Below are 26,790 nucleotides of genomic sequence, written 5' to 3' on the forward strand. Positions count from 1 at the left end.
GTGGGCAGTTTTAGGGCATTACCTGCCCCCTGTCAGGCCTCCTTGTCATTAAGAATTAAAAAAAAAAAAAAAAAAAAAAATGAAATGAACTGCACACCCTTAGTGCCGGTTCACACAGGGGCCTCCCGTTCTGTACAATGGAACCGTTCTAATAGGAGCGACACAAGTCGCTCTGACTTAGAAAAAGGTTCCTGTACTACTTTGGGGGCGACTTGGGGCGACTTGCATAGACTTCTATACAGAAGTCGTTTTGCAAGTCGCCGTGGCAGTCGTGTGCAGGTCGCCTTGGTGAGGCGACCTGCAAGTCGTGCCGCCCCTGTGTGAACCGGGGCTTCCAATTTAATTGCCAGGTTATGATTGCCTATCTGTTTATTTTTAACACATTTTTTGGTTGGTTGGATTGTATCCATTTTTGGAAAGGATGGGAAAAATAATTATCCTTCACTTCTTCACTTATCCACTTTTTATTCAACATTGTCACTAGGACAAGAAGTGAACAGAAATCCTTAATGGGTACACATAGCAATAGAAGTCAGACAGAAGTTCTATCCACAATACTAAAAAAAAAAAATTAAAAGAAAAAAATAAGGAAAAAGTTTTTTTTTTTTTTATTCCTTTTTTTTTTACTCACTGTAAAATTCTCCTACACTAGTAGCCACACCTTTTCCTGCCACCCCCCAACCACACAGGGGTATACACATGCTGCAGACATGTTTTGCATCAAGGTGCAGTAAATGATTCCCCCCCCTCGGGATAGTGGGCGTATCGCCTACTGAACATAACTCATTTAAGTCAAAGGGAGCATTTGGCAACTGTCCCTAAACCGCAAGCAATGATCTGAATGCTGTCTGACCTTTTTTGATAAGAGGTCATATATATTTGGTGAGTTTGTTTGCCCTCTGGGGGGGCCCACACAAGGTTGTGTGGAGGAAGCACTTTGACACTTTCAGTAGTGGTTTGTTATCAGCATTTACACAAAGTGTTTAAAAGGAGACTTTTTGTATATTAATTTATCTCATTATTTATAGATGTTTCTTATATTTATTGATTCAGGACACTATTTTCTGTGTATTTCCATACAGGCAGTCACATTCATGTCAGTTGGGACGCAGCAGCTGCACGCAGGTAGTCACTGCTTCCAATCTGACATCTATGCAGGTGCGGGTGCACAGCCCCGAACACAGACACGTGCATGGATGTCAATTTAGGAGTAGCTGCTGCATCCTAACTGACATGAATAGGACAGCCTGTACGAGGATGTATGGAACACCTGTAGCACACCTGTGTGAACAGGGCCTTAGTTGAAATTCTCTGTTCTGATCCCCGCTACCCCCACAGCTGTAATCTTCTGATGCTTTGGGGGTTAATACGAGCCAAGGAATTTGTCATAGATCACTTAAAGCGGAGGTTCACACAAAAATGGAACCTCCGCTTTTTGGATTCCTCTCCCCCTCCGGTGTCACATTTGGCACCTTTCAGGGGGGAGGGGGGTGCAGATACCTGTCTAAGACAGGTATTTGCACCCACTTCTGGCATAGACTCCCGTGTTCCTGTCCCGCCGTGCTGTCTGCTGGGACACACATGGGTCCCAGGAGATAGCAGCAACCAGTTAGGATGCACAGCGTGACTCGCGCATGCGCAGTAGGGAATCGGGAAGTGAAGCCGCACCACTTCACTTCCTGATTCCCACACAGAGAATAGCGGCGGCAGCTCCCGAGGACCGAGGGACGGTTCGGCCTCGGGTGCCGACACCGCTGGATTCGGGGACAGGTGAGTGTCCTTATTTTAAAAGTCAGCAGCTGCAGTACTTGTAGCTGCTGACTTTTAAAAAAAAAAAAAAAAAAAAAAAAAAAAAATTTACGGGACTCCCTCTTTAAGAGTGCAGACTATGCCTGTCCTTCCTGCCCACCTCCTCCATTTACAGCTGTACAAAAGAAGAGTCTATGAATGAAGGATTTGTAGATAAAAGGTCAGCTTCCTCCATTCAAAGAGTGTTGATTGTAAATACAGTCTCATGTTTTTTCCCTTAAAAGCTGTTTTGGCTAAACGTAAGGCCCGTACACGATCAGAAAATCATACAAAAAATACAGTTTTCGAAGTGATCGTATGTTAATCTGATTGATACACAACTTTTCTCCAAAATTTTCCGAAGGGGCAAACACGAAAATTTTTTCTCATACGATACCAGATCGTACGATTTTTGTTTAACTCTTCGGGGAAGGCAGTCCACAAGGTTTAGGAATGTGTCTATGGGAATGTTTGACCATTCGTCCAGAAAAACATTTGCAAGGTCAGGCACTGATGTGGACAAGAATTCCTGGTTTTGAACTCTCCGCTCTAATTTTTCCCAAAGGTGTTCTATCGGGTTGACGTCAGGACTCCGTGCAGGCTAGTCAAATTCCTCCACCCCAAACTCGCTCATCCATGTCTTTATGGACCTAGCTTTGTGCACTGGTCCAAATCATTTGGTGGAGGGCAGATTATGGTGCGGGGTTGTGTTTCAGAGGTTGGGCTTGGCCCCATAGTACCAGTGAAGGGAACTCTAAAGCCTTGTACACACGATCGGATTTTCCACAGACAAAACCTCGGACTCTTGTCCGAAGGGCGTTGGCCAGGAACGTGTCTTGCATACAAATGGCAAGAAATTGTCGGCCAACAGTTGTTCACCAACTCTTGGCATTGTTGACCCCCTATATTAAGAAGCAGGACACATGCATGAGGCTTTTATTTTATTTTTTTGTTGAATAATGATTTGATTTGGTATATTTTCTAGATTTTTGAATGCTTAGAATGCACTTTTTGGTTAAGTTCTATTGGCAGATAGCATGTCTCATTTTATTTGTGTTCTTTTTTTAATGCACAATAAAAAAAAAAATGTGTAGAATACTTGGAACGTACTAAACTGCATATTGGGATGATGGGATGATTGGATTATTGGCTGCAATACTGAGAACTCTCACTAGATGTCAGTGTACTTTATACACACGTATATGGTAATGACCCTGTTGTTTCTCAAAATATGTTATTCTTTCCTGCAGTGCTTGATACAATGTTGCAAGAAGCAGTTGCTAATGTTTAACTGTTCACTTGCTAATGGAAAAATTACATTTGACTTGTTTTTGATAGGAATATGGGTATAATTATTATTTCTTATGGGGTTTATGGGAGGAATATTGTGTTAACACCTGACAATGAACATATTTAACCTATTACTGATAATATGCATATCATTATTTTTCTACATGAGGCTTATGGGTGGAATATTGTAGTTAAACATACATAGGAATATATTCAACCTATTTTTGATATGAATATGAATATATCTATTTTTCTACATGGGGATTACGGGTGGAATATTGTAGAAATTGTATAGAAAAAAAATTATATGCATATTCTTATCAGAAATGGGTTGAATATGTTCCTATGTATGTTTAACTGTAATATTCCACCCATAATCCCCATGTAAAAATAATGATTTGCATATTATTATCAGTAATGGGTTAAATATATTCCTATGTATGTTTAACTACAATATTCCACCCATAATCCCCATGCAGAAAAATAATTATATGCATAATCTTATCAGAAATGGGTTTAATATATTCCTGTGTATGTTTAACTAATATTCCACCCATAATCCCCATGTAGAAAAATAATTATTTGCATATTATTATCAGTAATGGGTTAAATATATTCCTATTCCTATGTATGTTTAACTACAATATTCCACCCATAATCCCCATGCAGAAAAATAATCATATGCATATTATTATCAGTAATAGGTTAATTATGTTCATTGTCAGGTGTTAACATGATGATATTCCTCCCATAAACCACATGAGAAATAATAATTCTACCCATATTCCCCATCAAAAACAGGTCAAATGTAATTTTTCCATTTGCAAGTGAACAGGTAAACATTAGCAACTGCTTCTTGCAACAATGTATCAAGCACTGCAGGAAAGCATAACATATTTTGAGAAACAGCAGAGTCATTACCATATACATGTGTATAAAGTACACTGACATCTAGTGAGGGTTCTCAGTATTGCAGCCAATAATCCAATCATGGCATCATCCCAATATGCAGTTTACTACGTCCCGCATACTTGGCTATGTGTTTTACTTCAAAATGATAGTTTGGGAATAGGCAGCTACATTTTAAAAAATACAATGTAAAATTAACAAGGGACACCAACTTAAAAATTACAGGATAATGGTGTTGTGGTAACTTGCACAAAAAAAAACAAAAAAAAAACATAATAATATTATTCTTGATATCACTAGAAAAAAAGCCTTTGAAAATTAATTTGCCATAACCCCATCGGTATCACCAGCAAAGCAGCTTCATTATTATCCCATTAAAGAAGAAGAGAATTGTGCGCTGCATTTCAAGATTTCATAATTTGCCACGTCACGAATGTTAATTCTCCATTATGAACACTAGTTTACAAGACCGACCGCTTCCAGCTCGTCTTTGCTTCCAAGCATGCATGTTTGTACTTTGGACTTTTGTCTGACGGACTTGTGTACACACGCTCGGAAAATCCAACAATAGACATTTGTCCACAGAAAATTTTAAAACCTACCATCCAACATTTGTCTGCGGATAATCCGTCAAAAATTGTCCGATGGAGCGTACAAACGGTCAGATTTTTCGCCAACAGCCTGTCATCATTCAATTCCCGTTGGAAAATGCGATCGTGTGTATGAGGCTTTAAGGCGTCAGCATACTGAGACATTTTGGACAAATTTCATGCTCCCAACTTTGTGGGAAAAGTTTGGGGATGTCCCCTTCCTGTTCCAACATAACTGCCCACAGCAAGGTCCATAAAGACATGGATGGGCGAGTTTGGGGTGGAGAAACTTGACTGGCCTGCACAGAGTCCTGATCTCAACCCGATAGAACACCTTTGGGATGAATTAGAGCAGAGACTGTGAGCCAGGTCTTCTCATCCAACTTCAGTGCTCGACCTCACAAATGCGCCTCTGGAAGAATGATCAAACATTCCTATAGACACACTCCTAAACCTTATGGGCAGGCTTCCCAGAAGAGTTGAAGCTGTTACAGCTCTAAAGGGTGGGCCAACTCAATATTGAACCCTACATACTAATGTCCCGTACACACGATTGGACTTTCTGACAACAAAACCGTGGATTTTTGTTCAAAGGTTGTTGGCTCCAACTTGTCTTGCATACACACAAATGTTGGCCAACAATTACGAACGTAGGGACGTACCAGACGTACGTGATGTCTCTATTACGAATGCGTTTTATATCTCTGGCTCGTACTTGATTCTGAGCATGCGTGGACTTTTGTCCGACGGACTTGTGTACACACGATCGGGATGTCCGACAACAAACATTTGTAGGCGGAAAATTTGAGAACCTGCTAGGCAACATTTGTTGGCGGAAAGTCAGACAACAAATGTTCGATGGAGCATACACACAGTTGGACTTTCCGCCAACAAGCTCACATCCAACATTTGTTGGAAAATCCAATCATGTGTACGGGGCATAAGACTCTGATGCCATTAAAGTTCATGTGCATGTAAAGGCAGATGTCCCAATACTTTTGGTAACATATTGTATCTTAAGCACAGAGAACCCCCCCCAGAGATTCCTCTAAAATAACACCACAGCTCCAAAGCAGAGGAGCGATTTTCCCTCATGTTCCGTATCAGACATGTTACTGAAAGCAGTTCAATTGAAAAAAAAGAAAAAAATAAAAACACTGAGCACTTCAGCAGAGGGGAAAACAATGGAGGCGACCCCCTGCTTACCACACCGCTGACTAGGTCAGGATACTGAGATTCCACTTGGAGGAGGAGCAAGACACAACCCACTGCAGGCAGAGCACTGCTCACCTGATGGAGGATACTGGGGTTGATTTACTAAAACTGGAGAATGCTAAATCGGGTGCAGCTGTGCCTAGAAACCTTCAGGTTTTATTCCCAAAACTTAAATTTATCCCAAAACTGAAGTTAAAAGCTGATTGGCTACTATACACAGCTGAACCAGATTCTGAGTGTTCCAGTTTTACTAAATCTACCCCACTGTGACAAGAAAGACCCATGCCAGCCAGTCGTTTGTGTTCCTAGGAGGAAAACTCCACATGCTGCCCTTACCAGGACTGTTGCAGCTGACAAGAAACTGCATGTGCTTGATAGCAAGGATCTATATTACAGGGAGGTGTGGTGAGGTCAGTGACTAGTATCAGAGCCAGATACACACAGGTTACATACGCCGCCATCTTTAGAGCGAGAGCAATAATTCTAGCACTAGACCTCCTCTGTAACTCTAAATATCTGTAAAAAAAAAAAAAATTAAATGGTCGCCTATGGAAGTACTGAAGTTTGGCGCCATTCCATGAGTGTGCGCAATTTTAAAGCGTGACATATTAGGTATCTATTTTACTAAAAAAAAAAAAAATCAGGTTATCTTTTGTGGTTTTTTTTTTTTTTTATTCATGAAATGAATGAGAATTGTAAAAGTTAAAATGTGTGTTTTTTTTTTGTTTTTTTTTAAATAACACGTCATACTTGCCTGCTCTGTGCAAAGTTTTTGCACAGAGCAGTTCTGAATCTCCTGTTCTGGGGTGCATCACTGGCACTCCTGGCTCCCAGGAACGTGCGTTGCCTATAGAGATCTTTAAGTACTGAAGTTTGGTGCCATTTGACACCATGACATGTGACATGTTAGGTATCTATTTACTTGGCATAACATCATCTTTCACATTATACGAAGAAAAAAAAGTTATCTCTAAGGTTTTTTTTTTTTGCTTTTTTTTAAATATATATATATATATATATATATATATATATATATATATATATATATATATATATATATATATATATATATATATATATATATATTATATATTCATGAAACAGTTTTTTCCCAAAAAAAAAAAAAACAGTTTGAAAAATTGCTGCCCAAATAACGTGTAACATAAAAAAGTTGCAACGACCACCATTTTATGCCCCAGGGCAGTGATGGCGAACCTTGGCACCCCAGATGTTTCCCATGATGCTCATGTACTCTGCAGTGTAGTTGAGCATCATGGGAAATGTAGTTCCAAAACATCTGGGGTGCCAAGGTTCGCCATCACTGCAGAGTGTCTGCTAGGGTGTTTGCTAAAAAATGTATATAATGTTTGGGGGTTCCGAGTATTTTTTTTTAGCAAAAAAAAAAAAAGATGATTTTTACATGTAGGAGAGAAGTGTCAGAATTGGCCTGTGTGGTAAGGGGTTAATTACCATAAGAAAGTAATATACAAATAATTATTATATATTGTTTTTAAGGTAAATTACTATAATTTTCAAAAACTGTACTCAAGCAGGTGGCTTAAAAGTACAAATTATTGAAGTTATAACTTCCAACCAGTAATTTCACAGTAAATAGATAAATACATTATCTTAAAACATAGTATAATAATATATGATTTAGCTTGATTAAAACAGTACCTTTTCAAACAGCAGATTCTCATTCTCTCTCTTAACTGTGTGAGAAAAACATGGGATTGTGGGTAAATCTTATACCCATAAACCCATATTTTTTCCTTGTAGTTAAGAGGGCTGGCTGGAAGGGAGCATTTGTCTTTTAGACACATACCCCTTCTGTGACTCTGCAGTGAGAGGTGTGTCTCCACTGCAGCATTTTTATTGGACAGCTGGGGCTAATAGTACTTTACCATTGGTCCAAGACTCCAAGCTGTCCATTGAGCTCAGTGCCTCTGACAAGTAGTGAGGAGAGGCACTGTGAGCTCATCCTCTCAGTCTGCTGCAAACAGAGTGTGCCAGCTTATATTTAAACTGGCCGCTTGGTATGTACCTTCTGACAGGCTGTGTAAACTGTGACCTCAGGTCACCGAGCTACGACCCTCAAAGCTCAATTTTTTTTTTTGTTCATGGCAGGTGAGGCTCTGCCTCACCTGCCTCCTCTGACTGCACGCAGGGCCTTCTTTAACGCAGGGCAAATGGGGCATCTGCCCAGGGCCCATGCATTGTTGGAGGGCCCCAAATGCTGATAAGTCAAGTGCATTTGTTTTCTCCTCCTTTCTACCCAGCTCGGCACGGGTTAAGTGAAGTCACGTCCCTGCAGTGTCTTTTACTGGCCCGCCCCTTCCCCTTATCTCAGTCTGAGTGGACTGAGTCTCTTCCCCGCTGCATTCTGCCCCTCCCATCCCTTCTCTGTGGGCTTGCCGAACTACATCGCTCTGCACAGTGAGTATACTGTCTCCCTCTGAGACACTGTGTGCTGTCCTGAGCTGAGCTTGCCCTCCCACCACCTCTGATGGAGTCTCAGCTGCTGCAGAACTTCTTTGTACTTCTCCACCCTCAACAATAACCCCCCTCCCCACCCTCAACACTAACCCCCCTCCCCACTTCTCCACCCTCAGCAATAACCCCCCTCCCCGCTTCTCCACCCTCAATAACCTGCTTCTCCACCCTCAACAATAACCCCCCTCCCCGCTTCTCCACCCTCAACGCTAACCCCCCTTCCCACTTCTCCACCCTCAGCAATAACCCTCCTCCCCGCTTCTCCACCCTCAACAATAACCCGCTTCTCCACCCTCAATAGCCCCCCCCGCTTCTCCACCCTCAACACTAACCCCCCTCCCCACTTTTCTACCCTCAGCAATAACCCCCCTCCCCGCTTCTCCACCCTCAATAACCTGCTTCTCCACCCTCAACAATAACCCCCCTCCCCGCTTCTCCACCCTCAACGCTAACCCCCCTTCCCACTTCTCCACCCTCAGCAATAACCCTCCTCCCCGCTTCTCCACCCTCAACAATAACCCGCTTCTCCACCCTCAATAGCCCCCCCGCTTCTCCACCCTCAACACTAACCCCCCTCCCCACTTTTCTACCCTCAGCAATAACCCCCCTCCCCGCTTCTCCACCCTCAATAACCTGCTTCTCCACCCTCAACAATAACCCCCCTCCCCGCTTCTCCACCCTCAACGCTAACCCCCTTCCCACTTCTCCACCCTCAGCAATAACCCTCCTCCCCGCTTCTCCACCCTCAACAATAACCCGCTTCTCCACCCTCAATAGCCCCCCCCGCTTCTCCACCCTCAACACTAACCCCCCTCCCCACTTTTCTACCCTCAGCAATAACCCCCCTCCCCGCTTCTCCACCCTCAATAACCTGCTTCTCCACCCTCAACAATAACCCCCCTCCCCGCTTCTCCACCCTCAACGCTAACCCCCCTTCCCACTTCTCCACCCTCAGCAATAACCCTCCTCCCCGCTTCTCCACCCTCAACAATAACCCGCTTCTCCACCCTCAATAGCCCCCCCCGCTTCTCCACCCTCAACACTAACCCCCCTCCCCACTTTTCTACCCTCAGCAATAATCCCCCTCCCCGCTTCTCCACCCTCAACAATAACCCACTTCTCCACCCTCAGCAATAACCCACCTTCCCGCTTCTCCACCCTCAACAATAACCCACTTCTCCACCCTCAGCAATAACCCACCTTCCCGCTTCTCCACCCTCAACAATAAGCCCCCTCCCTGCTTCTCCATCCTCAGCAAAAAAACCCCTCCTGCTTCTCCACCCTCAACAATAACCCCTCTCCCTGCTTCTCCACCCTCAACAATAACCCCCCTCCCCACTTCACCCTCAACAATAACCCCCTCCCCGCTTCTCTACCCTCAACAAAAACCCCCCTCCCCGCTTCTCCACCCTCAGCAATAACCCCCCCTCCCCACTTCTCCACCCTCAGCAATAACCCCCCTCCCTGCTTCTCTACCCTCAACAATAACCCCCCTCCCTGCTTCTCCACCCTCAACACTAACCCCCCTCCCCACTTCTCCACCCTCAGCAATAACCCCCTCCCCACTTCTCCACCCTCAACAATAACCCGCTTCTCCACCCTCAATAACCCCCCTCCCCGCTTCTCCACCCTAAACACTAACCCCCCTCCCCACTTTTCTACCCTCAGCAATAACCCCCCTCCTCGCTTCTTCACCCTCAACAATAACCCGCTTCTCCACCCTCAGCAATAACCCACCTTCCCGCTTCTCCACCCTCAACAATAAGCCCCCTCCCTGCTTCTCCATCCTCAGCAATAACCCCCCCTCCCTGCTTCTTCACCCTCAATAACCCGCTTCTCCACCCTCAATAACCCCCCCGCTTCTCCACCCTCAACACTAACCCCCCTCCCCACCTTTCTACCCTCAGCAATAACCCCCCTCCCCGCTTCTCCACCCTCAACAATAACCCGCTTCTCCACCCTCAGCAATAACCCACCTCTCGACTTCTCCACCCCCAACAATAACCCCCCTCCCCGCTTCTCCACCCTAAATAATAACCCCCCTCCCCGCTTCTCCAACCTCAATAACCCTCCTCCCAGCTTCTCCACCCTAAACAAAAAGCCCCCTCCCTGCTTCTCTTCCCTCAACAATATCCCCAATTCCTGCCTCTCCACCACCAACAAAAACCCCAATCCATGCTTCTCCACCCTCAACAATACCCCTCCTTTCTGCAGAAACAGCAGCACGCTGATGGTTAATGAGTGGCAATGTATGGAGTAGGGGGCAGCATGGGGGAGGGGACCTGTGTAGTGATGGGCGTAGTATGGGGGGAGGGGGTCCTGTGTAATGATGTGGGAGGGGGGTCCTGCAATTATGGGGGTAGTATGGGGAATGGGGGTCCTATGAAGGGATTTGGCTAGTATGGGGGGAGGGAGTCCTGTGTAATGATGGGGGGAGGGGGATTTCATGGGGGGGGGGGAGCCGCCCAAGAAAATGTTTGCCTAGGGCCCAATCAGTATTAAAGACGGCCCTGACTGCATGTCTCTGTTATATTATCCAGCGTGTCACCGAACAGCAGTGGCTTGAAAGAGAATCAGTCTCAGTAGTAGACATGAACAAAAAGGAATTCTTCTGGGGGGGGGGGGGGCGGGGGACTAAAACGCAGCGCTTTTTTTTTGGGTTCAGAAACCAGCTGAACTCACTGAATTTTGATCAGTGTATGACCAGCTTCAAGCAGGGGAAATGAGGCCCTAACTCCAACTCCTTTACACCAGGCCAGCCCTTCTCAATCTTTTCAAGTTTTTTTTTTGTGGTCTCATTGAACCCCTGCTATAAAAAAAATAAATAAATAAATAAAAAAGGGACTATATCTACAACTCATGGTACATTGCAAATCCCTGCACTAGGTAGGATTCCTCTGGAAGTGAAGGGGTTTAGCCACCGGCCGTGGTTACCCCTAGGCTGAGCTTTCATTTAGTACCTAGTGTATCTTACTCATGGAAAGGGTTTTTTTTTTTTCTTCATTTTTTTCTTCTGTAGAAATAAAAGAAATGTTACAAATTCACTTTATGTCATTCCAATCTAAATGTAAATAAGAAATCATAGAACTATAAAGCAATCCTGTGTTTAAAAAAAAAAAGTGACATGGAACATTTTAGGGTTTTTAGAAAATCAAGTGTTGCATTAGGATCATACAGTGGGTATAGAAAATAATCACCCCTTTTAACTATCACATTTTGTTGCCTGAAATGAAAATAGACACTGTTTTTGTTTTATCCAGCTGTATGTACTAGTGCAACTATAACACACACGTGTCAGAATTTTTTTCAAGATTTCAAAAACAGAATCACTGAGCTGGAAACATGTTCACCCCCCTTCTAAAAATAACTTGTAAACTCATCAGGTGTAGCTAATCACCTTCACAGTGGCACACAAAGCCATTTGACTTTTAACTGTGATCAGCTGTGGTCATTTTGATTAGCTCAGCACAAAAAGAGCTTTCCTGGATCATTTCAGTCCCTGGTAGTGTAACTGAAGCAAACAATCAACTATGGGTGGCAAGACACTGCCTTCGTGATAAAGAAGGACAGACACGAGTCAGGGGATGGATACAAAAAAATGTCAAAAGCTTTATCAATGCTTAGAAGCACAATAAAATCTATTAAGAAGTGCAAGGTATTTGGTACAACACAGACCCTCCCTGGGTCAGGATGTTGCTCCAAACTGGATGAAAGAGCCAGGAGGAAACTGGTCAGAGAGTCTACAGCAACACTGTGTGAAGGTGACAATAATATCACAAATTCTCCACAAATGTGACTTGTATGGGAGGGTTGCAAGAAAAAAAAGCCACTCCTCAAGAAAGGCCACATGCAGTCATGACTGAGCTTTGCCAAAAGGCACATTGAAGATTCTGAGGCAACATGGAAAACTGTGTTATGGTCAGATGAGACTAAAGTTAAATTATTTGGCTTCAACACTAAACGATATGTCTGGCGGAAATCTAATACAGCTCACCATCCAAATAACACCATTCCTACAGTAAAGCATGGAGGTGGTAATATCCGGTTATGGGGGTGTTTCTCCGCACCAGGGACTGAGGCACTTTTCGGGGTAGACGGAAAAATGGATGGGGCAAAATACCATCAAATTCTTGAGGAAAATCTGCTGCCCTCTGCTAGAACATTATCAATGAGAAGAAGGTTTACCTTCCAACATGACAATGACCGAAAGCACACAGCAAAAATAACCACACAGTGGTTGAAAGGAAAAAGAGTGAATGTCCTTGCATTTCCCAGTCAGAGCCCAGACTTAAACCCCATTGAAAATCTGTGGAATGACATGAAGACTGCAATCCACAAACGGTCACCATCAAATGTAACTGAACTTGAGCAGTTCTGCAAAAAAGAGTGGGCAAATATTGCAAAGTCTAAATGTGAAAAGCTAGTAGAGACATATCCCAAAAGACTAAATGCTGTAAGTGGAGCAAAAGGTGGTTCAACAAAATACTTAAGGGGGTGATCATTTTTTCCAGCTCAGTGATTCTGTTTTTGATTTTTTTTCTGACATGTTGGTGTTATATCTTTTACTTGGATGTTATAAGTTGCACTAGTAAATACAGCTGGAGAAAACAAAAACTGTGTCTGTCTTTATTTCAGACTGCAAAACAACACAATGTGAATTTAAAGTATGGTCATTTTCTATGCCCACTGTAGCTCTAGCTTTTGTGTTATGATTGGGATAATTTCCCATCGCACACACTAACTGATTTTTAAAGGCACATTATCAGAAAACTATCTTCCTGTGTGTATGAGCTTTAAGGCCTGGTTCACAGCTATGTAGGTTGCAGGTTGCATACGTGGAGGTGCATTTTGCATTTTTCAATACACGTTTTTCTTTCGTTGAAGTCTATGGAACCAGAAAAAAGTCCCTGTGCATTTTATTTCCATAAAATGCACAGATGGGAACGTGATCCATAGGAAACCATGTTAAATAGACTGTAATGTGTTTCTGCAAAACTGAAAACGCACTAAAAAAAAAATGCATAGGTGTGAACCAGGCCTTACAGACCAATACCTGCCTTTCAGTTGAAAAATGTGCTGCTTTCCGGTCAGGAAATGAGGATCATAAAGAGGATTAGAACAGGATTTACACTGTAGAATACATAATCTGGTCTTTATACTACAGCAAACACAGAATATTTATGATGTCAATCAATCAGTGTAGTAATTTTGGTGACCATTTTATAGATAGACTGCATTGTGTTTGGAAATGCAAGTTTTTGACAACTTTTGAGATTACACCAACCTCAACACCAACTGCAGCAAGTGCCCAGCGGATAGACTCCATTTTCCCCCTTCCATTGAAGTAGTGAAGCACTGGTTTATCAGACATGATTGCAATCCTAGATAAAAAACAAAAAACAAAAAACAATTATATAAAGTCATAAGAAGCTTACACAATATTTGTGTAATGCACAATCTATATGAAATGAAAATAAATGTAGAGTCTTTTCAATGCTCTCTTTAGAGTAACATGTACAAGAGATACATTTTAAAGTTTCAAAACTCTTTTACACAGTGATTGTGCTTTAGTACTCCTTCCCACAATTCAAAGCCAGGGGATCAGCTCATTGAACACATTGCCCTTTCTATGCAACTGATATATTAGCTCAACAATAAAGAGAACACTACACTGAGTTACTTAGAGCTTTCTCTAGTGGCTTATCCACAAATCTCCATATTTAATATAATATACGGTATTTACAGATGAGCCAGCATTAGCAGTAAAATGTGAAAGGAAAAAATATTCCAAAATTTGAGAAGAATTTGTCATTAAAAATGAATTATACTTTCCTTTTAAGGTTTTCATTCTATGTATTGATTATCCATGCTTTATTTGCAGTTTTCGAATGCAATAAATAATAAATGTGCTTTTACAAAGAATACTCTGATTGCCCAACTGAGTATCAGGGAGGCTATTTATGCTCACATCTTGAGGCTTACAAAGGCTCACAAAGGTTCTCATTCATACTGGGGTCATCCTAAGCCTGAGAGCACGAGAAAAAAAATGTGATAAAACGTTCTTGTCATATGGCCATTCTTACAAAGTCCCACAAAAACTGTTGATATGGAGGTCATCCTAAGCCTCTGGAGCACAACAACAACATATAACAACATGAATTCCAGGTAAAAATCAACAGTTACCCTTGCAGTGGGACTCCCTCTGCACTGTATGGGTATTAAAAATGCCTTTATCTAGGGGTATCATAAAAAGCAGTTATACCTACCTTACCCCTCGCTCCAATAGGCTTCCTCACTGCTGCATGACAAGTTCCCCAAAGCCCCTTCACTTCACTGCTTCTCAGTTGCAGGCACTTTGATATCATCGTGTAACAATGCAGGACCAGCAATCCTGCATTGTAAGTGAGGGTGCAGACAGCCCACCCACATGCTGGAGAGATGGAGAGAAGAGGAGAGCACCAGCTGCAAAAAGCGAGGGATAAGGTAGGAAAAACTGTAAGAAACTTTAGGTAGGAAAAACCCCAAATTGAGCATTGCAATCCAAGGGGAGCCCCACTGTAAGGGCAGCTTTTTATTTTACCCAGAGTTCAGCTTTAGAGACCTGATTGCAGTAGAAGCCCATACCGGGCTCAGAAGCCCATTGTTACTGCAACTTGTAAGTAGAACATTATGTGAAAGTAATAAATCTCAGTGAAGTAAAAAATGTTTACATAAACCCTCAAACCTATACTTGAATACTTTTTCTTCTGTTTTTTTTTTCACATTTTATCTGAATATTCTTCTTTTGAAAACCTACGTTAGACTTACCTAAAGGGGGGGGCAGACCATGGTCTCAGTGGGATCCAGTAAAGGTCACCACCGATGCCAGCACCTGGGGGTGGGGTGCCCACCTAAAAAAAGCCAAAGCAAAAGGCCAATGGAACAACTAATTAGGTCGGATGTGATCCAACTACAGGGAGCTCAGAGTGGTGGGAGAGGCCCTGAAGGCCTTCAAGGAAAGCATCTTAAAACAGAGAGGTTCAGGTCAGCCCCAACAACGTCACTGTCGTAGCTTACCTGAATCACCAGGGAGGTACCAGGTCAAGACTCAGGAAATCCTGGACTGGGCTGAGCTGAAGGTTCTCTTCAAATCAGCTGTCCACATAAGGGGGACAAGCAACACAGAGACGGACTTCCTCAACCGTCAGCCGATAAGGCAGGGGGAATGGGAACTGAGCCCCAAAGTATTTCAAAACCTGGTGCAGAGCTCCGGAAATCTGGAAATAGACTTGTTAGCCAACTGACAGAAGAGGAAGTTGAAGAGATATTTCTTGATTTCCCAAGAGAGGGAGTCAAAGGGCTTAGACTCACTTAGGTCGACCAGGTAGGGAATCAGAGTTATACCTTGGAGATGCAGAAAGGCTACTGCTTCTGCTAGGATTTTGGTAAAAATCCTTGGGCTGGCTGTTAACCCGAATGGGAGGGCTCCGAACTGCCAGTGAAAAGTCTCCCCTCTGACAACTACTGTGAACCTCAAGAATGCCTGATGATCCAAGTGGATTGGAACATGCAAGTAGACATCCTTGAGGTCCAGTGTCATCATGAAGGCCTCCTTCAGGAGGTTTTTGCGTACGGAGTAGATAGTCTCCATTGTAAATTTTTTAGTATTCCAGGAACCTGTTCAGGTTTCTTAGGATTAGTCAGTCAATATTTTCTTGACGGCTTGCGAACAATGAATACATGGGGAGTAGAATCCTTGGTATTGTTCTTTTGGTACAGGTACCACCACCTGCTGCTCTGAAAATTCCTGGATTCCCTCCAGAAGGGCTGATCTTTTCAGAGCATCCCTGGAGGGATGTGTGAGGGTGATCATGGAAGGGAGTTTTGCTGAGAATTCCAGACGATAGCCTTCTCGCAGGATCTGGCAGATGTAGGCGCTGTCTGATTTTTTTTCTCCCATTGGGTAACTTAATGGGACAACTGGCCCCCTACCCTGTTCTTGGCATCACTCAGTTTCTTTGGCGCCAACTCAAGGGGAGGAAAACAATAGATTGCTCCTTCTCCTGCCGTTGCCCCACTTCCTGTTGGGCTCTTTTTTGGCTCTATGCTGTGGTTGTTCCAGGGGGCCAAACTTTTTTTTTTTTTTTTCTTTTTCAGCTTTACTGGGAACTTCTTCCCCTTTTCCAGACCTAGACAGGACCTTGTCTAGGCCTGGGACAAACAGCAATGAGCCCTGAAAGGGAAGTCCACAAAGTTTTCCTTTTGATGTGATCTCCTTCCCAGTCCTTAATCCAGACAGCTCTTCTAGCCGAATTGATTAATGCGGCCGTCTTGGCCTGAGGCTCTTGGGATTCAACTGTGGCATCCGCAAGGTATGCGATGGCTTTTCCTATTACTGATAGGGAGTCAAGGATGTCATCTGAACTGGATTCCTGTGACAGGTGTTTGGTCAGCTTCTCAAGCCATAAGTCTGCGTTCCTGGCCAAACATGCTGCCGCTAAGGCTGGACCAATGGCTGATATATTTGCATCCCAGGCCTTCCTAAGGTGGGATTGTGAACTATGGTCCATCAGGTCCTTAATACACCCTGCATCCTAAAAGGAGAAGTCAAACCTTTTGGTAACCTGAGACAAAGCGGCATCCAGCTCTGGGAGCTTAAGGAATGTCACCTTGTCACCCTCTTTAAAGGCAAATGTCCCTTTCCAGGTTTTTTTGTCCGACAATTCTCCTTTAAGGGTCCCTCCATTCCTGTAGGATCAAATTCTTTAGGGACTGATGGAGTGGGAACAGCCTTGCTCAGCCCCCTGTAGACTTTGTCCAGAGCGGAGGTTACTCTGGGGGTCTCTGGAATCTCCTCTGTGGCATATATCGGCTGTAGGAGCCCTTCCAGATCCTCCAGGGTAAAGAGGCATCATCCTGTGTCTCGCTCCTGTGTCTCGCTTCACTTTTTTTCAGCCGGACCCGACTGGGCCAACCATTGTACTTTTTGGGGCAGTGGATGTCAGGGGACATGTGTCCCCTGACACCCGCCGGGCATCCGATTTAACAAAATCCGCTGAAAACAGATGCATGGCGATACGTTCACCATCTGTCCAGTGGGTCGGATAGAGGAGAGCGGGCTTTGTCCTTGTCCGCTCTGCATAGCCTGTCATCCACATGCTCAGCGGGGATCAGCGTAGCGATCCCCAGTTGAATATGGGGATTCTGCTCAGACGGATCCGCCCCGTATGAAAGGGGCCTTAAGCCTAAATGGAGGCATGATCAAAGTGTGTTCATCGGTAAGAATAGGTTTTCATGCCCACCAGTTTGTTATACTGTGTGAAAGTTTGTATGTATGGCAAGTGCAAAAAAGAAGGTAAAGTAGGAAATTCTTGGTGGCCTTTGCAATAAGGAAAACAGGAGTTTAGCCATGTCGCAGTATATTGTCATATTTTATTTGTAATGTGCATCCCTGTATTGGCCCATTTTGCAATCTTCCATGAGTCAGGTGAAATAAAATGGCAAGAAAGCATCAAGTTAGTTCCTAAACATGTTTTTTTTAAACTTGCAAGTCATACTTATTTGCTTTGAGATAAGGCACGGCCATGCAACCATATCATACAGGACCAAGAAAAGGGCTTAACCAATATGCATTTGGCATACCTATTGAGATAGTGTGTGCACACACACACACACACACACACATATACATATACGTTGGGAAACCCAACTTTTGACAGTTGTCACTGAACAGGTCTCCCTGTTGGATGTCAGTCCATTCAGACTGCTCTATGCGTAGTGCTATTTATTGGGAATGCCACCACAATGCACTCTCCAGTAGAGGGCTAAATGGCAATCCACTCCTAATGAATGGGCTTCCTAAATACAAAGCAATGCACTGCAAAAGTGGGAATCCCAACCTTAGTCCCATTCCACTGACAATTGTAAAAAATCCAGTTGCCGCTATGGTCAAACAATAAAAGTTGATCTCCTCCAGTGGGGAGACAGACAAATATAAAAACAGAGTTTGCAACCCTTTAACATGGTACTAAAGGCAGAAGTTTTTTTACCTTAATGCAAGCTCTGTATTAAGGTAAAAAACCTTCTGTGTTCAGCTTCCCCTCTAGCCCCCCTAATACTTACCTGAGCCCAATCTCAATCCAGCGTTGTTTCCGAGAGTTGCAGCTCACTCCTCCCTCCTCACTGGACATGGAGGCAGCAATGGGAGCCAGTCTCCTGCTGCTGTCAGTCACAGCCTGTGAGGAGTGAGGAGGGAGTGGAAGGTGGGGTCACTCTGTGTGTGTCGATGGACACATACAGCCCATTTCAGGATCAAGTCCACACTAGTGCCCCCATAGCAAGCAGCTGGAGGGGTGGGGGTGAGGGGAGCCAGGAGTGCCAGTGTTGCACCCCAGAACAGGAGATTCAGAACTACTCTGATCAAAACTATTGCACAGAGCAGGCAAGTATGACGTGTTAAAAAAAACACACACATTTTAACTTTTACAATTCTCATTCATTCATTTCATGAATATAAAAAAAATATATATAAAAAAAAAAAAACACACAAACACACTAAAGATAACCTTATTTTTTTTTTAGTAAATAGATACCCAACATGTCACACTTTAAAATTGCGCACACACGTGGAATGGCGCCAAACTTTAGTACTTAAAAATCTCCACAGATGACGCTTTTTTTTTTTTTTTTGTTTTTACAGATTACATGTTTGGAGTTACAGAGGAGGTCTAGTGCAAGAATTATTGCTCTCTCTAACGATCACAGCTTATGTAACCTGTGTGTATCTGGCTCTGATACTAGTCAGTGCCTCACAAGCCCTGCTAAGAGTCTCAGTGTACACATGAATGAGGCCATTCAGGTTTAATTATTGTGGCAGGAATATGAGCAATGACTATATGCAGAGTGCAATAACGTATAACAGGGGTCTCCAAACTTTTTAAACAAAGAGCCAGTTTACCATCCTTCAGACTTTAGGGGGGCTGGAGTGGCTAGTGGGAGAAGAAAATGCCTCAGTGTCACTGGGAGTAACAAAATTACTTAGTGCTTGTGGCCAGTAGACAGAGGACTGATGCCCCATCATTGGTAATAGTGGGAGGAGTTGTGCCTAATTATTTCTATCAGTGGGAGGAATTATCCCCTATTGCTAGTCTCATTAGGAGGAATAGTGCCCCTTCATTGGTGTTAGGGAGAGGAATTGTTCACCGCTGTTGGTGCCAGTGGAAGGAATGGTGCCTCCTTGTTGGTGTCAGTGCCCCAAGGGCAGGATAGCAAAGGGCTGCATTCGGCCCATGGTCCACAGTTTGGAGACCAATGTCCTATAACAACCAGATTTGAGTTCACTTCACACGGGTCAGTGAGCTTGAAATCTGATTGATAAGGTTTTCAAAAATCATGTTCAAATAGGTTACTAAATAATTATAAATGCATTTTCCCGCCTAAAATATGGCACCAATTTAATTCTGCTTTATATTACTAATCTGTACAAAAAAACGTTCAGTTTTTGCTAGAAATGCCTTATTGTAAGTTACACCTGCTACCACACCTACAAAAGAAAAACCTATGTATGCTTTGCATCTCAACACACAGGAAAAAGTATGTGTACTCAGTGAGGCCCTATTCATACTGCAATATAATATTTACACAAGTAAATCTGTAGATTTTCACTGAGCTAGCCACGGACAAGGCACTCTGATATGTATGCATGATCTCAAAGTCAAAAGATCTTTCCATACCAAGATCACCCAGTGTGCATGTTTACTATGAAGAAAATGAAAAAAAGTGTGTTTTGTTGCACTTTATTTTCTATGGTTTTTGAAAAAAATCATTGTTGCAAGGCAATGTAATGAAAAGAAGCCTTGTTTGTACTAAACAAACAATATATGTATTACCCTGTTATCTTAAGTAATGTCAGATGTTATAGTGTTACCAAACCCACAACGGTAAAATCAGTCCATACAGTTCATACAGTGCCTTGAAAAAGTATTCATACCCCTTGAAATTTTCCACATTTTGTCATTTTACAGCCAAAAATGTACTTTATTGGGGTTTTATGTGACAGACCAACACAAACTGGCACATAACTGAAGTGGAAAGAAAATGATTTTCATTTTTTTTATAAATATGTGAAAAGTGTGGCGTGCATTTGCATTCAGCCCCCTTTACTCTGCTACCCCTAACTAAAATCTAGTGGAACCAATGGCCTTTAGAAGTCCCCTAATTAGTAAATAGAGTCCACCAGTGTGTAATTTAATCTCAGTATAAATACAGCTGTTCTGTAAAGCCCTCAGAGGTTTGTTAGAGAACATTAGTGAACAAACAGCATCATGAAGGCCAAGGAACACACCAGACAGGTAAGGGATAAAGGTGGAGAAGTTTAAAGCAGGGTTAGGTTATAAAAAAAATCTCAAGCTTTGAACATCTCATGGAGCACTGTTCAATCCATCATCCAAAAATGGAAAGAGTATGGCACAACTACAAACCTACCAAGACATGGCCGTCCACCTAAACTGACAGGCCAGGCAAGGAGAGCATTAATCAGAGAAGAAGCTAAGAAGCCCATGGTAACTCTGGAGGAGCTGCAGAGATCCACAACTCAGGTGGGAGAATCTGTCCACAGGACAACTATTAGTTGTGCACTCCACAAATCTGGCCTTTATGGAAGAGTGGCAAGAAGAAAACCAGTGTTGAAAACCATAAGAAGTCCAGTTTGCGAGAAGCCATGTGGGGGACACAGCAAACGTGGAAGAAGGTGTTCTGGTCAAATGAGACCACAATTGAACTTTTTGACATAAAAACAAAATGCTTTGCGTGGCGGAAAACTAACACTGCACATCACCCTGAACACACCATCCCCTCCATGAAACATGGTGGTGGCAGCATCATGTTGTGGGGATACTTTTCTTCAGCAGGGACAGGGAAGCTGGTCAGAGTTGATGGGAAGATGGATGGAGCCAAATACAGGGCAATCTTAGAAAGAAAACCTGTTAGAGTCTGCAAATAACTTGACACTGGGGTGGAGGTTCACCTTCCAGCAGGACAACGACCCTAAACATACAGCCAGAGCTACAATGGAATGGTTTTGATCACAGCATATTCATGTGTTAGAATGGCCCAGTCAAAGTCCAGAACTAAATCCAATTGAGCATTTGTGGCAAGACTTGAAAATTGCTGTCCACAGACGCTCTCCATTGAATATGTTCTGCAAAGAATGGCACAAATTTCACTCTCTAGATGTGCAAAGCTGATTGCAACATACCCAAAAAGATTTTCAGCTGTAATTGCAGCAGAAGGTGGTTCTACAAAGTTCTGACTCGGGGGGGGGGGGGTGAATACAAATTTACGCCACACTTTTCACATATTTATTTGTGAAGATTTTTGAAAACTATTACTTTTCTTCCACTTCACAATTATGTGCCACTGTGTTGGTCAGTCACATAAAATCCCAATAAAATACATTTACGTTTTTAGTTGTAACATGCCAAAGTGTGGAAAATGTCAAGGGGTATGAATACTTTTTCAAGGCACTGTATATGCAGTAAAGCATACTTGTTATGCTCACTGTGGAACCTAAGGGTTAATCCTCTGCATTGTGTAAAAAGGCTGCTTGATCCTGTATGCACAGATCCTCCCCTTCTTGCACTGACTTCAGAACAGGTCCGGATAAGACAGAGTTACTGGAGTCAGGCTGCACATGCTCAGTTTCATGTGTATTGCTAGAGAGTTTTTTTTTCTTGGGAGAGTGCATGTGATCAGCACTGGGCCAATTAGCACTGTCCAGACAGAGGGTCAGGGGTCCTGGATCCTGATAGGACAGCTCAGTGCAGTATGAAATCTCCTCCTGCAAGCTTTAACTGGGAACTGAGAGAAGTCACAAGAGTGCTATATACTGCTGATGAAAAAAGGTATTTATCAGTTTTTATTTACTAAAACTATTGCATTTCCATGTTCTGTGTACTGTGGGAGACCAGATATAGTAAATGCATGGTCCTGGGTTTAGTAACACTATTGCTGAATAAACAGGTCCATAGCAGAATAGTAAAAATTGCTCTGCTCCATAGGGGGTGAACATATGTGAGAGGCGAAGTGATAAAGCACGTGTACTGAAAGTCAGCCCATTCAGGAACTGTCTGTTCTACAGAAGCCAGTCTAATGGTTTCTGTCAAACAATCGTGCTGCAAAACTAGCATTCGATCAATGCTTGCAGGCATTGGCTGCTAGCGCTGATCAGTGTATTCTGGTGGCAAGGGAGGGGTGGAGTCCCCCCAGTCAGCGTGAGTCCCTGTGTTGGTGTGGAGATTTGTCAGGTTTTTTTTTTCCCTTCATCCTGCTGGTTGAAGGAAAAAAAAAAAAAAAAAAAACCTGGATGTGTATACCCAGCTAAACTCACTGCACTACAGAAGCAATGGAATGATAAGTTTATTGTCTAACTTTTTTCCCTCAACAGATGTTTTCTCCGCCCTTTAGGTATATCCCCCATCAAAATACACAGATCGGAGCTTGCAGCAGATCAAAGAATGCTGCTTTTCCAGCATGAGGCTGGGTTCACACTATCGCGAATTGGATGCCATTTTTCCTGCCTCCAATTCGCATAGAAGGAGATTGTCACCGGGTCTCTATGGAGCCGGTTCACACATCTCCGCAGCGGCTCTGATGCAAAATGTGGGCAATATTTAAAAAGCAGACTGCATTAGGTGCAAGGTTCATTTTAAATGAACAGGATTAGTTTATACATTTTTTTCGTTTGTTAGAGTTGCCAGTTCCCCTAAACTGACTGGTAGCTTCAGACAAAAGGATTCATTAAGATGGAGAGAGGATAATGTTATCTGTTCTCTGTTATGCACCACTGTGCTACGTGTATCATCTCATTCATAGAAATCAGGCCACTGTATGCAGCTGGCAAATCCCTACAAAATTCCCTCTGCTCAATGTAGCAGAGAGAGCTCTGGGATTGGATGAGAATGCATTACGTGACTTGTACAAGTCACATTACCAGGCTCTTCTAGCTTTTTTTTTTTTGTTTACAATACTGTCGTTCTGTTGATCGCTGCTAACGTCAGAGTTCCAAAGTTGGTTGAATGCAGATCACATTTATGAAGCACTTCCTTGTGCTTAAAAAAATGTGTGGAACGTGTTTTATTCAAAGCAGTGGCATGATTGGGGTGTGCCATGCTACGGCTTGTTTAAATGAGCCCCAAAGTGTTGGTTGACAAACCTGCGTCACCAGAAACCTAGATAATGTGCATGCGTTGGTGAGAAAGTGCCAGTCACCTGTCATGCAGAAAAATAGGGGGGGGGGGGCTGTGTGTTAAAGATCGCAGTGTGGGTGACAGAGGGAAATGATACACAGAATATTTAGTGCAGAAAAATTAAACTAGCTTTAAATCAATGTATTAAAAGAAACTGGAGCTAATCCAGTATAGAGAGGCGGCTTGCTGCACAGACACAGGATATGGAATGTGGGAGTTGGTATTCTAGGCAAGCACACAGGCCTAGTTAGCAGTTGTCATGCAAAGCCTACAAAGTAACACACCCAGTATATAATGTACTCTGCAGACTTAAACAAGGTGTAACTAAACTCAGCTGGGTGTACTTCTACTCCTACTTTATAGTAAATATTTCCTCTGTGGGAACATAACAGAACATAGTAAGACTTGATTATAGATGGAAGAAAGCAGCAAAAAGCTGCAGAGGAAACGGAAGTGATAATATTTCAGTTAAATAATATTCAGTTAAAGTGGTTTTCCGGCCGAAATTATACTTTTTAAATAAAAATACCCCTATAATACAAAAGCTTAATGTATTCTAGTAAAGTTAGTCTGTAAACCAAGGTCTGTTTTGTTAGTTTATAGCAGTATTTTGTTATTTTATAAAATTACAGCAGGCCGTGGCCATCTTAAGTGTGGGCATCTGAAGCCCGACTGTATTTCTTCCTGGATCTCATCCTTGCAGATCTCGCACATGCTCAGTGCAGCACAAGCAGTGTAATAGGTTTCAGGTCAGATTTCCATAGCAACGGCAGTGTCAGAGGAAGTTGCCGCCCCTTTCCAGAAGGCATTGCAAACAGGAAATGATGCGATGGGCCACGGCCAGGGAGAAGGAAGTGAAAAATGAATACAGCAGATATACAGTAGGTGCTGAGAAAAAAATGTTTTAAATATCCAATTTGTTTACAGTGCACCGTTTAGTGAGGGATGCTGAAGAGTTGTAAAAGTGGGTGGAACTCCACTTTAAGTGACACTAAACAAGATCATCATTCTCCAAAAAAAAAACAAAAAAAAACCCAAAAAACACATTCACTTCTTAATGGCCCCGTAAACAGTTTTTCATGAAATTGGTTCTTAGCCTAGAATCACAGTGGTACTACATAAGCATGCATTTTCAGGGTGTTTTTGTAGTGCGGTTTCATGCTCTATGCCTTTTTTTTGTAGAAGGAGTTGTTAAACACAAAACCCTGCCAAAAACGCACCTAAAGCACATGTACATGAGTTTTTCATGCACTCCCATTGAAGTCTATGGAGCCACACATGCACTATGCTGCTCCTCAAGAAGCGCCTGCATCATTTCCAAAATCGCACTGCCACAGGTGGAGCTACAGGGGTCAAAATTGTACCCCAGCCCATGCTTCAGGGGGCCCGTGGGGCCTTTCTGTCACATTGGGTTAAAGCAGTCTTTATCAACTGGTATGCATGAGGTCTCAGGGGTGTCACAGGCTGCGTCTTCTGAGGCTAGTTACTTATAGAAACACGCAGCCTCACGCCTGTTCTTTAAAGGCGAGTATCCCCGTGTATCATAACATTCTGTTTTCCTTCTACTTTGCTGAAAGAGTTAACTTCCACCCTTTAGTCATGGTGTCAGGAAGCCTCCTCCAATGAAATCTAAAATCTCCCCTCTGCCCAGCCCCCTCCTCACATATCATGTGATGTCACATCTAGAATGAGATGCAAGATGAAGACAGAACTGGATGGATTTGCAGCTGTTCAGGAGAAGCTGAGAGACAGTCTGTTCAATAAAGCTTTAATTATAAAACCTAGAAGCTGATTTGTTAGAATACACAGCTACACCAGATTCTGTGTGCACCACTTTTAGTAAATCCCCCCCACCTGATGGAGTGCTTCACCTGTCTGGCAGCTGTACATTCCCAACTGCACTAGACTCCCTTTTTTTTTGGACAAACTTTATTTGAAGTGTAGAAAACATTACTCTACTTTCACTGTACAACAATGGACTGCGCTGCTATATAGTGCCATGCGATTCTGTGCAAAGGGCTTAGATAAAATGCAGCATGTTTGCGTTTTGCAGCGCAGCTCTGGGCTGTGTTGCAGTGTGAATGGGGCACACTGGAAACAATTGTTTTCTGTGTGTCCTTACGATGACAGGCATTTTACAATGCGGTAAAATGTCTGTCACCACACACTGTGTGAATTAGCCTTAAGGGCCGGTTCACACTGCTGCGGTGCCAGGCAGTGTGGCGCCGGGCCGTCTCTCCTAATGTGCCACGCCAGCGTGAAGCTGGAGGGGACCTGATGGTCATGCTGGGCTCGGGTCTGCGGTATTCAGTGGTTCACAGCTTTTGTGTCAGCACACTATGTGCAGTTTCACACCAGTGTTACCGCAGCTGTGCTCCCTGTTTTACCACGATTCATTAAGGTAACTTAACTTAAGGTAACCAGCAAGCACCTAGTGCACACTCTTTCACCTTAGCATTTCTTTTGAGCTAGTATATGCACATTTCTGTTTCTACTCCTATGTCCTTTTGGTGTTTTCTTTCACTTCACTTTCTCATTCTGGATTTGGCTCTATCATGGACACTTATTGACTATGCACCTCGGTCATATTCTTATTTTCCTACCATGGTTATGGGTTCTACTCTATTTCTCCGCACATGGATATTATTTATACCCTTTAAGAACATGGATGCAATGCTCCTGATAAGTGGATGAAGTCCACGAAACGCGTTGAGCCTATCTTGGTGCATCCACTGTACATCGACATCTTAGATGATTTTACCAATTTACGTTTTTACCAGACTATATTCTGCCAAGTGTCCAGTATGCATATCTTTTACTGTTTGTGCCATGTCATCAACAATTTTCTAATTGTAAATTGACAACTTTACTATGCATGTAATACTGTATTATGTCATGCCATTTAATGGTTCCGTAATAAACATATGGATGTTTTTTTACCTACATATTTGTTTGTTTTCACCACACACACCTCATTCAAAGTCCCAAACCTCCCCCCCCCCTTTTGCTGCATACAGCACAGGGATGGAGGCATAAACTTTCCCTTACGTCTCACTCAAAGTCCCAAATGTTCCCCACTTTTTTCACATATGATTCACACCGCATTGCTGTGCAGATCACATGTAGTGTCTGTGCAATACAAATTCAGAATACAAATTCGCATCGCATTCGGACCAAAGTCGGCCAGGACCCTTTTTTCTGTCCGCACCAAAATCGTATCACATCCGATTCCTGTCCAACTTTTTGCACTGCGATCTGCGAACTGATCTGGGGTTGTAATT

The 26,790-nt window shown here is 43.0% G+C and overlaps 1 protein-coding gene across 2 annotated transcripts in view; it reads right to left on the minus strand.

Moving 5' to 3' along the window:
- Nucleotides 1-26,790, minus strand: part of LOC141139983 (glutathione S-transferase 3-like) — a 70,817-nt gene that overhangs the window by 32,046 nt on the left and 11,981 nt on the right. For both annotated transcript variants that reach the window (XM_073626657.1, XM_073626656.1), the window contains exon 2: nucleotides 13,570-13,666. In XM_073626657.1, the coding sequence (XP_073482758.1) occupies nucleotides 13,570-13,656 (87 nt within the window). In that variant the 5' untranslated portion in view covers nucleotides 13,657-13,666. The remainder of the gene's footprint in view (nucleotides 1-13,569; nucleotides 13,667-26,790) is intronic.

This window comes from Aquarana catesbeiana, linkage group LG04 (assembly GCF_042186555.1).
Source record: "Aquarana catesbeiana isolate 2022-GZ linkage group LG04, ASM4218655v1, whole genome shotgun sequence".
In the NCBI taxonomy this organism is placed as follows: Eukaryota; Metazoa; Chordata; class Amphibia; order Anura; family Ranidae; genus Aquarana; species Aquarana catesbeiana.